The sequence below is a fragment of the Prionailurus bengalensis genome, chromosome A2 (genome assembly GCF_016509475.1).
Source record: "Prionailurus bengalensis isolate Pbe53 chromosome A2, Fcat_Pben_1.1_paternal_pri, whole genome shotgun sequence".
NCBI lineage: Eukaryota > Metazoa > Chordata > Mammalia > Carnivora > Felidae > Prionailurus > Prionailurus bengalensis.
This window is the reverse complement of record NC_057348.1, coordinates 152,042,250-152,057,209: the sequence shown is the minus strand read 5'-3', so window position 1 is coordinate 152,057,209 and position 14,960 is coordinate 152,042,250. Positions and strand designations below refer to the sequence as shown.

At 41.3% G+C, this 14,960-nt stretch overlaps 1 protein-coding gene across 3 annotated transcripts in view; it reads left to right on the top strand.

Annotated features, from left to right (window-relative positions):
* Positions 1-14,960, top strand: part of DGKI (diacylglycerol kinase iota) — a 449,833-nt gene that overhangs the window by 368,658 nt on the left and 66,215 nt on the right. For all 3 annotated transcript variants that reach the window (XM_043589661.1, XM_043589660.1, XM_043589662.1), the window contains 2 exons: positions 191-318; positions 2,364-2,486. In XM_043589661.1, coding sequence (XP_043445596.1) covers positions 191-318; positions 2,364-2,486 — 251 coding nt within the window. The remainder of the gene's footprint in view (positions 1-190; positions 319-2,363; positions 2,487-14,960) is intronic.

Below are 14,960 nucleotides of genomic sequence, written 5' to 3'. Positions count from 1 at the left end.
TCTTGCTACAGTGTTGCTTCAGGGACGGATGTCCGCTGATTGGACCTCTGAAAACACAGTGTGGTCGTTTGATATGTCATAGACTTCCATTATATCCTCAAGACCAAGAATGCTTTGTTCTGTTACTTTTCAGATGTCAGGTTTGAGTGTCCTGTCCATCATCTGACAGACTTCTTTTTTCTTGCCTAAGGAACATTTGCACTTTGTGATGGAGATTTCCCAAGATGAGATTTTTATTCTGGACCCCGATATGGTATTGTCACAGCAGGCAGGGACACCTCCCGGAATGCCTGACCTGGTGGTGGAGCAAGCCTCAGGGTGAGTGTGCTGCTTCTTTGGCGATGTGGTGGTGAGGGGAGGCTGGCCACAGGGTGGCATCCGTGTCTGACTTGGCTTTGCACCTGACATGTCTAATGACCTCAAACTATTTTAAAATAGAGGTTTTCTTGTTGGGTTTCATTAGAGTGTTCCATGGCTGGTCTGTATTATGCATAGCTGTGTAGAACTACCCTTGCCCACCACAATTTGCACCACGTTTGAGCCTTCTTTATTCACCACACGCACACTTTTTACCAAACTATGAAATACTAGTATTTGCATTTGTGTGCGTACATCTATAATGCTTGTATGATCCAAATGAAAACGGGCGCAGGTGGTTTGACGGTTATTTTGCTCCTCTGCCTCTTCCTCCTCCCCCCTTTTTTGGGCTATATCCAGGCAGCCTGAGGCCTATCAATTGTATAACAATAGCTATGATACATGAGGCACTTACTATGAGCCACATGCTGTCCTCAATGCCTTTCTTAAATCCCTACCACCACTTTATAGTGACCTAATCATCAGAAGGACTCTGTGCTTATTTCCTGATCTGTAAAATGGAAATAAAACCTGCTCATAGAATTGTTTGAAAATTAAATAAGTTGATACATGTGAAGTATTGAGGATGGTTCTTGAAACTTGGTAGACGCTCATTAAATATGATGTTATTGAAATAATCGTCATCATCACCGTCATGCCACAGTGCCCTGCAGATCTGGTACTATTATTATCCTAAACCCTTAGATAACAAAATTGAGGCTTAGAGGGTTTTTGTAACTTTGCCAGTATTGCACAGAAAATAAATGGCAAAATTGAGATTCGGTCACAGGTTTTATTGCTAACGTGCATACATGGAACCACCAAGATATTGTTAATATTTCTAGCGTACTTCAGCAATTCCAAAATATTTATTTATAGAGCTCTTTATGTGCCAGTACTAGTGTAAGCACATAGGAAACAACAGAGCAGAAGTAAAAATTTGAAAAATCTCTGCCCTTGCAAAGAATGAACTTCAACAACGTGCTGGTACATGGAGGCCAAATAGTTAAAATAAGAATTTCCCTGGAAAGCACACACACATGCACTCAAATAGCATTTGCATGTTGTGTACACACACACACACACACACACACACACAAGATGCTTAATAAGCAGGCAAGTTACTCCTCTGCACTAATTCATTTGACCGTTGCTGTTATTTCTGAGTATCGTCCACTCTGCCAGGGGCAGCTGATACCAGTGGGATGTATCAAGTCAAGAGAAGACAGAAGTGGCAGGAGAGGGCAGGTGTACAGCCGTGTTAGGAAGCCAGAGCCAATGGTATCAGATACATGTCCCTGGGTGTCCCCCAAGGGGCTAGAGATGCCCATCTCCACGGTGCCTATACTGTAAATCCAGCCTGTCAGCTGTGGGGAAAGTGAGTGAGGAGATGCTGGGTCCTTGTGCAGTAGCAGTGGGCACTACAGTCTACGTGTCCTCTCATCCACCCGTCCTGATCTAGGCCACAGTCTTCAGTCTGGTAGAGGGAACCAATTCTGCCATGCCCACCCCGGTCTTGGCCTTCTCAGTCATTCTCTCAATGTCAGATAACGGCCGAAAGAAATGGCTTAGTCCTCGGCTGGGCCTCTCTGTTAGCCTTACCTCCAAAAACAAAGGAGCCTGAAAATCCACCAGAAGTTGAATCAGTGTTGCCCCTCCGGAAATGAACTAGGACAGGAAACCAATGAAACAGGGTGGGCTTTGTTCTTTCCTAATTTGCATTTCTACATCAGGCTCTATTTTTTCTTCCTTGACGTCACATTTAAAATTCCTTATTCTTGAAATGCAATTTTCTCATTTGTAAAGAGGGCAGAAACATACAGAATAGTTTAAGACGGTTGAGAAAATGAAATAATAGATGTGAAGAAGTAACTAGTAAATACCCAATCAAGAGGCCTCTCCCATCTCCTGTTGAGAGGAGAATCCTCTTGAGGAAGAGCAGAGCGAATCCTGTGGCTGAGTTTGAGTTTGAGTGCCTAAATGCCTGGTGCCCTTCTTCCCCCCAGAGTGGCAGACTGGTGGAACCCTGCCCTTCGGAAACGCATGCTGAGCGACAGCGGGCTGGGAATGATAACTCCGCATTATGAAGACTCAGATTTGAGGGACCTCAGCCACTCCCGCGTGCTACAGTAAGGGCTCTCCTTTCTTTCCCTGCGCGCCCCTGTGATGGCTGGGAGGGATTACTGGCTGTCTCAACAGTGGCAATGGTTCTCTTTTCCTTGGTGCTTCTCCTGTCCCCTGTGCCAACCTGTGCTCCCACCTTTAGTCACTTTGCTGACTTGTCCCACCACCAAGCTCCCGATGGAGCTTCGCTTCCCGTTTCTGTAGCTCCTGAGCCACACTGAGACCTGGCACTTGTGTCTATAAGTACTCTGAACCTCACCAGTGTTTGCTTTACTGCAGTCCGGGGTGTACTAGGTGTTCCTGTGTTTGCACGTCACGAAGACATGCATGAGAGAGATCATGAGCAGATTGGAAGTGGTGTATACGTTCTTCATTTGTGTAAACGGTTCCACTTGCTGTGATGACGCCATTCGTTTGTCTCCAGTCCTGAGCCTCTGGAGGTGTGCTCTGTGTAGCATAGCCAGGTGGTTGTGTTGGCCAGCGTGGAGCTGCTCAAGGTTGTGGTTTCAGAGTCTCTGGGCAAACGATGCAGCATTTGTTCATAGATGAGAGTGGTAGGTGTGCTTTCTTCTGGGGTCTCATCACGGCCAGAAAGGAGGGTGACTGTTGGAGTTTTGCGACAGTGTTGGCACATTTATGTCTGGGGAGCCTTTTCTCCCTGCCTTACCTCCTTGCAGGAAGAGATTAATGGACACAGTCTTTCACGCCTCAGGACATTCATCCCACCTCACGGGTTATGCGAATTTGCTGCAATTCATGATTAGGCCGGTTTCCAATCCTATCCAAGATCCTAATTGAATAGGGAGAATGGCCGTGTTACCATGTAGTCTTACAAACATTTTTACCAAGTAAAGAGAGTAAGATTCTTAGAAGCCTAGGGGTCAGTGAAGAGGGATTGTTTCTGAAGGAAGACCCCAACCATTTTGGTATGACACAGGGGGAAAAAAGTGAGAAATCTGGAACTAATTACTTCACTGGTGAAGGTTCTACTCAGACATCCCAGGGGCAAAAGGCGACTCCGTTTTCATTGCTTCTCTGTACTACCTCTTTTGTTGTGTGAAGAGCAGAAAGGAAAACATGAATCATTACTGATTTTCCTTTTTAATCAAACCATATAGTTAGGTTTTGATCGCATTTTAATTGCTTACAACTCATCGTATTTTTCCATTTCTTTTTTATATGGAATTGAGGCTTGCGAACCACAATGAGTCAGCTATCCATTGATGGTGAAAAACGTGGCCATGTAGCTGCAGGCAGATTTATTTGAAAATTAGAGGTTATTTAGCCACAGAAATAGAAACTATGCCTCGACAAACCAGATGAATATCGTAGTTGTTCTTATATACAGGCTGTTTCCAAAAAAGTAGAGTATATACTCACTCTCACTCTGGTTTCCTATACCCTGATTTTTCTATATGGAATATATTAAACTATGTATCTCGATATGTGAAGTGATTGTTCCTAAGGTAGTAAATGTTCTTCCCAAATCAAAAATAAACGTACCACTTTATATAATAGCCAAGTTCTTAAAGCCCTGTACAAAAGTCAACTCTTATTCGTTATTTGGGTTATAGTATCCTTTCAGAGATTTCTCTTAATTTTTTTATTGATCTTCACTTGGCTGCTGCCATTTGTTCTGGTCGTTTATGTGGCCTGAGCTCTCCAATGCACGAGAGCAGCTAACTGTAAATTTTTTTTTTTTCTGCCGAATCACCCGGAAAGCAAAGCCATATTCAAACACTCACCCCTAGCCTTTGAGTCTGTCTGACTGAACCTCCAGACATGGAGCAGACACAAGTTATCACTCCTGGGTTCCCTGTGCATCTCTGACTCAGAGAATATAGGAGCATAACAAAAATGGTTGTTTTAAATCACTAAAAAAAGGTAAATCCTGTACCTTACCCGATTTTGCCTATTCATTCTTTAAATTTTTTGTTATTCTTATGTCCATTAATTCCTTAGGAAGAACATCTCTTTATTTCCTTCATAGAGCATCTCTGATGCAAAGAAGTATAATTGCAGTTACAGAATAATTCAATTATATAATACATAGATATTATATACCATGTTAGTAACAGTTGGTATTGATAGAATGTCTTCCTCTTGCTTTGTGCCACAGCAAAATTATCTTCAATTCTTTTTTTTAAAAGTTTAGTTATTTATTTTGAAAGACAGAGAGAGAGAGTGTTGGGGAGGGGCAGACAGAGGTAGAGAGAGAATCCCAAGCAGGCTCTATGTTGTCAGTGTAGAGCCCAATGCGGGGTTCTAGCTCACGAACCCTGAGATCATGACCTGAGCCCAAATCAGGAGTCAGATGCTCAAGGACCGAGTCACCTGGGGACCCCTGTCTTTAGTTCTTCTAATGCCTTTTACATCTTGCCATTGCTTAACAGATAAGTAAACTGAGGCTTAAGGAGATTAAAAGATTCATCTTGGTGGGGCACCTGGGTGGCTCAGGCCTTTGAGTGTGGAAATTGAATGGAAATTGTGGTTTAAGTCAGGTTGGTTAGACTTCTGACTTCATGCTTTTTCTGACCATACTATACTGTCTTCCCCAAGGGCTGGTGCAGAGGCATTGCGCCCAGAGCCCCGTGGCCCAAGAAAAGTTTATTTTGGTCTCTACATATGCAAATATACATAGGCAAATAGTCTCCCTTTTTAGAGTTTTCACTTTATATGTATTATTATATATATATTTATATTATTATATGTATTTAGCTCAAATTAACCCAGAAGTAAATATGGTTGAGAATGAATTTTAAAGCAATTTTATTGCATTTATTTATTTATTTATTTATTTATTTATTTAATATAAGGAGATTCTTTAAAAATTTTTTTTAAATGTTTATTAATTTCTTTTTGAGAGAGAGAGAAACAGAGCACAAGCAGGGGAGGGGCAGGGAGAGACAGAAACACAGAATTGGATGCAGGTTTCAGACTCTGAGCTGTCAGCACAGAGCTCAACATGGGGCTCGAATTTGTGAGCGGTGAGATCCTGACCTGAGCCAAGGTCAGATGCTTAACCGACTGAGCCACCCAGGTGCCCCTGTTTTATTGCTTTTAAAAAAGATTGCAATTTTAAAAAATGACAGACTTACATTTAAAAAATAATTAAATATATATTACATTTGCCTCAATCTAAATAAGTATAAAAATTATATGAAAGGTACTCATGTGCCAAAGAGCCTGAAATGTTATGTTGTTGTATGTTATTATTTTCATTAGGTCTTTCAGCCCACAAACAATATACAGTAGCATCAAGGCATATATTGTTTTATGGACTTCTTTGTTTGTATTATCTTTTCACTTTTCATTACCTGTATTTTACAATGCATACACTTTTCACACTTGCCATTTCATTCAATGTCCTATTTTTAAACTTTGTTCATATTGATACATGTGGTTTTTGATTAACTTTATTTAATATAGAATACTGCATCATGAATATCCCATAACTTATTTCTCCACTTTGGTAGTGATTTCTAATATTTTATTATTTAAACAATGCAGTGAATATCCTGCAGCATGTGTCCTGTGTGGCAGGGTGTATGTGTATATGCAGTTTCAGCTTGGCTTGATGTTTCCATGAGGAATCTTAAAAATAAGTATGTAAAAAAAGTCCTGAGGAATTATTGTAATATTTTGGGTACAACTGACATCTGTTGCTTTCAGTTTTGAAGCCCCAGTCAGCTCAGAGCTAGGAAAAGTCCAAATTTAACATCGTGTTCACAATATTAAAAAACCCACCATATAAATAAATCAAAAGGGAAATTTTAAATGCTTAGAACTGAAAATACTATCAAGAGTTTGCAGAAACAACTAAAGCCTTAGTCACAGAGTGATTTGTGACTCTAAATTCACTTATCGAAGGAAAAAATGATTCATACAAATAAAGCATTCAGTTTGATAAACTGAATCCCAGAATAGAAAACAAAGAAACAAGGGGGAAGAATAATAATAAAGACAAAAATGAATGACAAGGAGAATGAAACAAAGAAATGATTAACCAAGACTAAAATGTTATAATATCGATTCTTTAAAAAGGCAGAGAAGAGACAAAATTCTGAGAAGACTGACTTTAAAAATAATAAATATGGGAAACTGGAAGGAATGTAACTATATGTTTTCTCAGCTCATTCTTCCTCAGGGACACCCAGTCTGCACCTGCTCAAGGTGACCCTCTCCCCTCCACCCTCCAAATGACCCACCCCCCGGGATCTCCTTAGAGTTGTCTCGTAGTTTTAACTTTGGTTTCTAAGATCCATCAACCTCCCTCCTACTTCAGGGAGAGTGAGATGGAATGGACAAATAGAATGAACTAGATTTTTATTATTACTGGAACTGGTTACATTTATATTATAATTCCATTAAGAAACACCTTATACATTTTTAAAGAAGGTGTGTGTGTGTGTGTGTGTGTGTGTGTGTGTGTGTGTGTGTGTTGTCCACTTATACACAGGTCCCTTAGGAGAGACTATAATTACAAACAAGTATGTACAACACATATAGGGTCTTCAAAACCTATGAACATAGTCAAAAACAATCTTTAAGAACCAATTTTGAGATAAATTAGTGAGAGGTGGTTGACCACATTATTATTTCTTGAACTGCAATGAATTTGTCTTTAAGTTCAAAAAATGTTTTCAGTGTCTAAGAAAGCTCTACTTAAAATAACATGATCCTGGAAATACTTTTGCTCTTATCATTAATTATACCACCACAACTAGTGACAAGGCTATTTTTCATTTTGGCAGATTTGTAAGGAAAGAATTTAACTGAAATTTTAGCAAACAAAATCTCAGTCCTAAGGAAGACTTTTCCCGACTCCAGGATCTATGATACTTCAAAAAGAAAAAAAAAAGAAAAAAGAAAAAAGAAAAAAAAAAGCACTGAATGAAAACTCTAGTATATTCTCAACAAGTTATTTTTTGAGAAGGACAGACTTAACCTGAGTCAGACAGGTTAAGGTAAAACAGGTAAAGGACTTGGGAGGAATTTAATTTCTGAATAAGAATAATCTCTTCTCGGGGCACTGGGTGGCTTAGTCGGTTGAGCACCCTCGATTTTGGCTCAGGTCATGAACTCACGATTGGTGGGGTCAACCCCACATTGGGTTCTCTCCCTTTCTCTCTCTACCCCTCGCCCACTTGCACACACACTCTCTCTCAAAATAAATAAATGAACTAAAAAAAAGAATATTTTTTTAGTTCATTTATTTACTTTGGTTTATGTGAAACCCCTCAAACTGACTGCAAGAAATGCACTTTTTCTTAGTATCTCCAAATCCTAAATCTGAAAGAACTAAGATAAAGGTCACACAGGCAAAAATAGAATATCTTGCCACAGGGCTAAGACAAGGGGGAAACAGTGTAGTGAACCACCTCAAGGCAGACATTCAATCCAGTCATCTGTGTCTAGGCAGGTATCTGTCACCTGATCAGTTAAGCTGGGCGACTGGATTTTTACGATGGGCAGTATATTTCTGTCTCTAACAAGAGATAATGTTATCAAACATTGAACTGTGATGTATCTGGTCTGATTACTTGGGATTCTAAGAAACAGGCAGGGCCATTTAGTTAGTCATTCATTTATTGAGCAAATAAATATTGAGCACCTTGTAGATAGAAACTGTATATACAGTATATGTATATATACACACACTCATACACACGTAGGCACTGAAGATGTAGAACTAAATTCACAATTATTATTGCCTTGAAGAGCTTATATTCAAAGGGGAAGTATTACACAAACCGATTATTATGGTTCCCTCTGCTAAGTGCTGTATGGAGATAGGCATGAAGTGTTCTGGAAACAAGAGGAATAGAATTTGCCGCTTCCTCCAGATTTCATCTTTTTATTTCTATAGGAAAAGAATGAATATTTAAATAATTAAAATGGTAGTCTCAAAGGCAAGACGCTTTTTTTAGAGTGCCCCATGCTTATTTTCTTCAACCTTTGTACATGAGCAGATAAGTATCTGCTTTTCATCATTATATAACCCGAGGTGCTCCTCAAATAACTGAATGTACTCGGTGAGAGTTTAGCATCACTCTACCCAACGTGTGCTTAAAGAATTTTGTACAACTGGCAAGTTATTTGGGGATATCTAAAACACCTATTAATACTTTAAAAATTGGCTTTTTCATGTAGTCTGAAATTCTGAACCACCATATCAAGAAGATAACCCTGAAACCTCCCCCTTCCAGAAACTCAGAAGTTCTTGGCTGAACATAGGAGTAAGAGCTTCATTCCCCTCTGGTCCTCAACTATTTCCTTTACCCAGTTTCCTGGGGAACAATAGGTGACGGCCTGACTCTAATAAAAAGGATAATTGTGCTTATTGTCACAGCTCCAAGTTCTCAACAGGAGGACAGACCATTGGGCAGTGATTGGGTTGTGGAAATATTCTTTCAGCATCACGATCAGATAAGGTGGAGAAAATTAATCTTCTTAGTGGGATGTGGGTTTGGCTGGAATCTATCTTAGGATGAAATCAATGCTGTCTGGATGGAGGCACAGTCCCTTGCATCTGTTTCACTGAGATAGTTGATTCCCATCCCACTTACCTTTGGCTGGTCTGAATCTTGTTCTCCCTGCCTAATCACTGAAGCTGGAAAAACTACAGTTTATCTGACGTGTATCCTCCTTTCTTCTTTTCCTCCCTGCCTTACCTCCAGTTGTTAACCTCCCAGTCTAGCCACGTACATAGTACTCTGTTCCTCAGTGTGTGCAAAACATTTAATGAGAAGTTTTGCTCTGTTCTTTCTAGAATTACTCCTGAAACAGTTATGCATATGGAGTCCCTAAATCTTTTGTCAGACAGGGAGTTCCATTTTCAAGTTCACTTAGTGGCAGAACCAGAATAGAATCCTTTCTACGTCAAGACTTTATTTTAACCGACATTACGATGTTGTTTTTCTACAGAAAAAAAAAAAAAACTTGCTGAGGTAAACAAGCTCTAATATTAAACACCACTCTATTTAAAATGGTGCCAAGAAACTCTACCCTTCCATTTTGAGTTGAAGTTCGACCAGTGATAGCAGCATGGAGAAATGCTCCTTGAAGTGGCTCTCTCTTGTCATTTGTTAAAGAAGTGGTGGCTTTACCTCCTCACACTTGAGGGACATGGTGCATGAGGGGAAGTTGATCAGATCCTTTTTTAAAGCATGTGAGTTCCTTGGATGAACAAACTGTACTGCTCGCTCTGTGTCTATAGCACTTTGCACCATGCCGGAGACAGCAGGCATCCAGTGAGGCAGGCTTGTGGAATGAATGGATGAATGTGGGACGTTAGAGAGAAGGCGCTCTATCAAACCTAAGTAGAGATATCTATTTATAATACTGCAGCAGACCCGGTTTTAATCACATAACGGTTGTAAGAAAATGATACATTAAAGGTCAAACATTTTTGGTAGGCGGTGGAATCGGTTTATATATTTCAAGCTTTAACACAAATGTTTGACCCAAGGGATCGACGTTAAAATAATAAAGACGTATTGAATCGCTGACTCAGAGGTTACTTTTCTACAAGTGAGAAAGGCAATGATGGTGAACATAGAGAATTGTAGGCACTGTGGATGAGCACAAAGGTGAGATGGGGGGCAGGGGATGGAGAGGAGGGATCCTATCTAGAACTCTGTGCATTGGGAGGCCAGCATGTCCCCCATGTCTGATCTCTGGATCTTTGGGGTTATACCAGAAAAGTTGAGTGCTTGAAGAGGTTTCGGATATTCTTTGGATGGAGGGGAAGAAAGTTGGCAAGTGGGAAACCATCAACTGTTGAAATGTCATGAATGGAAGAGAATTCTGGGATTTCCCAAGGATTTTCAACCCAAAGAGACAAGACAAAGCCAGAGCATGCAGGAATAGGGAGGCAATATGTGCAGAAGAAAAGCAATTTTCTTGAGTTCCTTTAACAAGCGGGGAACAGTAGAAAGGGCCTCTCAGGAAATTATCAGAGTCTTCTTGAAAAATGAAACAAAGGAGATTTTTCTCTTTCGTTCTAACAACACACTCTGCTTTAGGGCATTAAGGAAAGCTAGGCCAGGGGAACGGAGTCTCTCATGACCAAAGTGCTTAGGTGCCATTCTGAAACTGGGAAAATAACCCTATCTCCCTCTGTGCTCAGAAGTGAGGGCAGGGGTTGTTAAGCCACTAGAGGAGTGGGAATTTTTCTTGTTTTCGGGGGCTATGCCACAAGTAGAGCCTTGAGTGCACCGGAGATCTCTTCGTGTTCCTGTCTTGTGTACCCTGGGAGTAGCACGTGCAGGTGGCTGGCTCGCTGTGCCTTGCACTTTTGCACAGTTGGTCCTCTCTTGTCTGAACCGGTCCCTGGATCTTCTTTTAGGGCTTGCCATTGAAATCTCATCAGTTTGGTACAGGGTTTTAGGGTATGTTGAATGGATCCAAGCTATAAAAACAAAAAGCAAAAAGGGTGTAGGGGCTGTTAGATGTTAGTCCTACAAAATGATGGCACATCTGTCCTTGAAGGCCCAGTTTTTCTAAGCATCAGGATTAAAGTTTCGTCAAGAGCGATAAGAATCATCTCCCAGAGCCTGCTGGGAAAATGTTTGGACTGTTATGCAATTGTGCAGTGTCTGGGGACTGAGAGATCAATGATCTTTCCTTCCTTCCTGAAAGAGTGCAAAGTCTAGAGCTGGGTCTTCTGTCATGTCCTCCCGAGAGGGTCCCACCCTGTGGGGCTCTTGTTCCTTGGGACATGAGCTAGGTCCTCGGGCGTCTGTAGCAGGCTTTGGCAAGAGGAGGGAAGACGGGACGCAGCTTCTCTTTCCCGCAGATTCTCGTTTAATAAGTAAGGGTGACTCACAGGATCTGGGCTGAATGTTTCTAATTTGAACAGTCAGAGTAGAGAGAAGAGGCCATAGTTTTTCCTGAATATGGTGTTGGTACACCTCCCTGTGACATGAAATATTTCTGCATCTAAGTCCTTTTTCCTGACCATGGCTCCTGGGACTCACCCTTCAAAGGTGGCCCTCCTCCCCACCCAATCCTCGGAAGGTCCTGGAGGAATTAGCTCAGGCCCTGCCGCCTCATTCCCTCCTCCTCACCTGCGCACAGAGGGGGAAGCCCTCAGGGAACACAGGTGAAGGGGTGCTGCGGAGAGCAGGGCCGTCTGCCTGAGTCTCCAGTCCTGCCTTTCCGCTCCTCCTCCCATCGGTCCTGCTTCTCTAAGTCCCGGGCATTCGGTGTTCAAGAGTCTGTTTTAAGGTTTCAACTGACTTCCAAAATAGCCTGTTCATCCTTTTGCACCTTTCTCAAACTGCCACCCAAACGCTTCTTTTCTCAGTGCCTCTGCCTTAGATGAGTAATTTGATTAAACTGGTTTAAAGTATGGGTGATAAATTTGAAATCCTTCCAAAAATATTTGCCCATGAATCTCATGCTGGGGGGATATTGATACTAGTAATTGCTCGGTATGTGCAGGCGTGGGGTCAGGGTGGGGTCAGGGTCAGGTTCAGGGTGGGGTCAGTCATGGGGTCAGGGTGGGAAGGGACTTCTTTATTGCCTTTAGAAATGCGAGGGTAGGTGTAGGGGGTGGAACTTCTCTCGGGAACCTCTGGGGACCCCTGAACCCACCATCCTGAGGAGACCAGCACAAGAAAAATCTCTCCAAGGTAGAGAAACTGCTTGCTTGGAATCCAGGGAGACGGCGACCACATTTTCCCTTTTCCTAACTTCTCCGGCTCTTGTGCTAATCATCAAGCATAAGAACACTAACAACAAAAATTGCCTCACAATTTTCTCCAATTCTCTCTTTGATGTTAGTCTTACTCCATAAACCCCTTGGAGTCTCCTTAAAAGTGGGATAAAATGTTGTAAGTTCTGTATCTCCACTTCCTGAAATGGAGTTAAGTTTATAGCAGTGGTTGATATTCACACATGGAATTATTTATTTTCCAAGATAGAGTCTGGGGAGCCCACTTTCACTTCTTGTTCTCATTATTACTGTAATATATTTGTGTTAATTTATCATTTTCTCATAGAGGTCATTTATGATTTTGTGTTGTTTCTAATATATTACTCAGAAACTGTCCTGCCCTTGGACACAGAAGCGTGGGGAGGAGACAGACACTTTTCAGATTCTGTCTCCCATGCCAGTGTCTTGAACATGAATCCCCTCTTCTGAGAAGGGGGTGAAATGGGAGATGTTGATAGGAAAATTTCTGGAATGTATTGTAGTTATCTTCAGGAGAAGTGCCAAAGCACTGTCCAAACCTCACCTCTTTTTTTTCCTCTTCCATTTTCTAAAGCTGGATTCAGAAGTTCTTATATTTTTTTAAAGTTTAGTGATTTGAGAGAGAGAGAGAGAGAGAGAGAGAGAGAGAGAAAGCATCCCAAGCAGGCTCTGCACTGTCAGTGCAGAGAACACCATGGGGCTCGAACTCACAAACTGTGGGATCATGACCTGAGCCAAAATCAGGAGTTAGATGCTTAACCAACTGAACCACCCAGACACCCCCAGAAGTCCTTATTTAATGAAAGTAAAATTAGTTGTGGGTAAGCCTTTGCTTAATTACCATGGCCCCACAAGGTAGATATTGCGTATCCTAAGTATTGTAATATGTGTGATGGCCTTTTCTGTAAGTTTCTTGCGTTACCACTAAATGTAGCACTCACGTGATTTGCCTTCTGAGCCCAGAACTTCATTTCAATTTATGCTTTAAAAAAAAAAAGTCCACATTCACAAAACTCCTGGTTGATCATGCCTCAACAGGACCTGTTGGTCAGCATTTCCCAAGTCACTAAGCTTTAAGAGCCAGCGGCATGCTAATGGTCTCTCCCTGCTGATACTCCCTATTGGCTCTCTGCAGGTGTATCTCCCTTGGTTTGAGTTCAGAGTAACACGCCTTTTCTATTCCTTTATTCCCCCCCTCCACCTTTTTTAGGAATTAAGCAGGCAACTATATTGCAAAAACTATTTTCTAACGTGAAGTATCACCTCTTTTGTAACTGCACGGCTGCACTGTGTCTATTACACAATTAGTTTCATGTTTTCAAAACACTGACATGCTTCCTAGGCATGTTCATAGTTTAGGTAATAAAAAGTGCGGTAGTTAAGTTTTCATGTTGAATGAACTTGGTCAGTATTGGTTTTGTCAACACTACCTCTTTCATCTGTTTCTTCCCTTTGTCCACTGCCCACTTTTGCCCATTCACCCTCATCTTTACCAGTGGATTTCAAAAACACCTTTCCCATCATTTTGTTGCAGTTCTTAGGGATGAACATGAGGTGGCAGTACAATTTCAAGCTCAAAGGGTACTTAGGGGCTTCCTGCTCAGCAAACTGATTGTGGAGGGTGGATAAGAGAAATCGAATTGTACAAGCCAGTGGTGAAACAGTGGTATTAAAAAAAAAAAAAGCCAACTAAATACAGGAGCTTAAAAAAAACAGAAGAGATTTTAAGAATTTCTCATGTGGGGATCATCAGGTATATAGTTGAGCAGGAGAGTCTCAAAGAATAAGAAATAAGGAGCCTGAAGGGAATTAAGGAAATTTACATCAAACGGAGAATTTACCAAACAGCCTTTATTATTTAAGTTCTGGGTCTTATTTCTTTACCTCCACACAATTATCCATCTCTCTCTACTTCCTTGGAGTTTGCTCTTTCCTCAGCCCTTCGCTCTGTGGTGAATGTTACCTTTGAGGCTATTTGGCATTCCCTGAATGGGTTTGTGACCACTTGAATAGAGAATGTATTTGTCTTTCTCATCTCAATGCCACTTTGTATGGTTGCTGTAACTTTCATCTCTCTGGCTCTCGTTCTCTGTAGCTCTTTTTTACTGTATGTGCTTTGTTCATTGTCTTCATAGCAATATTCATAATTAGAGGAAAGAAAAGCAAACAGAGAGAGGATTGTATGGTTGATGGAAATTCTCAGTGCCAAGGGATTTCAGTTCTGTTTTACCTAGTTAGGGATGCTTTGGTGCTAGAATAATGGCCATGGAGTGGTCACCTAGATCTGTGATCTCACTATTTCTCCCTCAAACTCTCAAAATGATGTCCTAGGCTAGACATAATAGTCCTCTAGGCAGTGCGTATCCTTGAGGGAAGCTCAAGGGAAAAAAGCCGTTGCCAGAGATGATAATCTATAGCCATGCTTTCAAATCACATTAAATCATCCCTTTGTTTACTTAAATGAAAATTCTTTGTCTACCAACAGTTTCAGGAAATAAATTGAATTTGTGTATCCTCATGACTTCAAGGTAAAACAAAGGAAAAATAAAACAGAGTTTCTGCAGCAGTGGTGTAGACTCTTGAAATGTGTCTGGAAGGGATGTCCAGCTGGGAAACCAGCTTCCATTTGGGCTACTTCTTGGGAGTTTGTTAACCGACATATAGCAGTGATAGTTTAGGCAGGGAACAGCACCCAGCCCAGGGAACTTTGCCCAAGCCTGAATGTTGCTGATGCTCTGTACTAGGAACAACAGCATTAATTAGCACATGATGAGAGGCT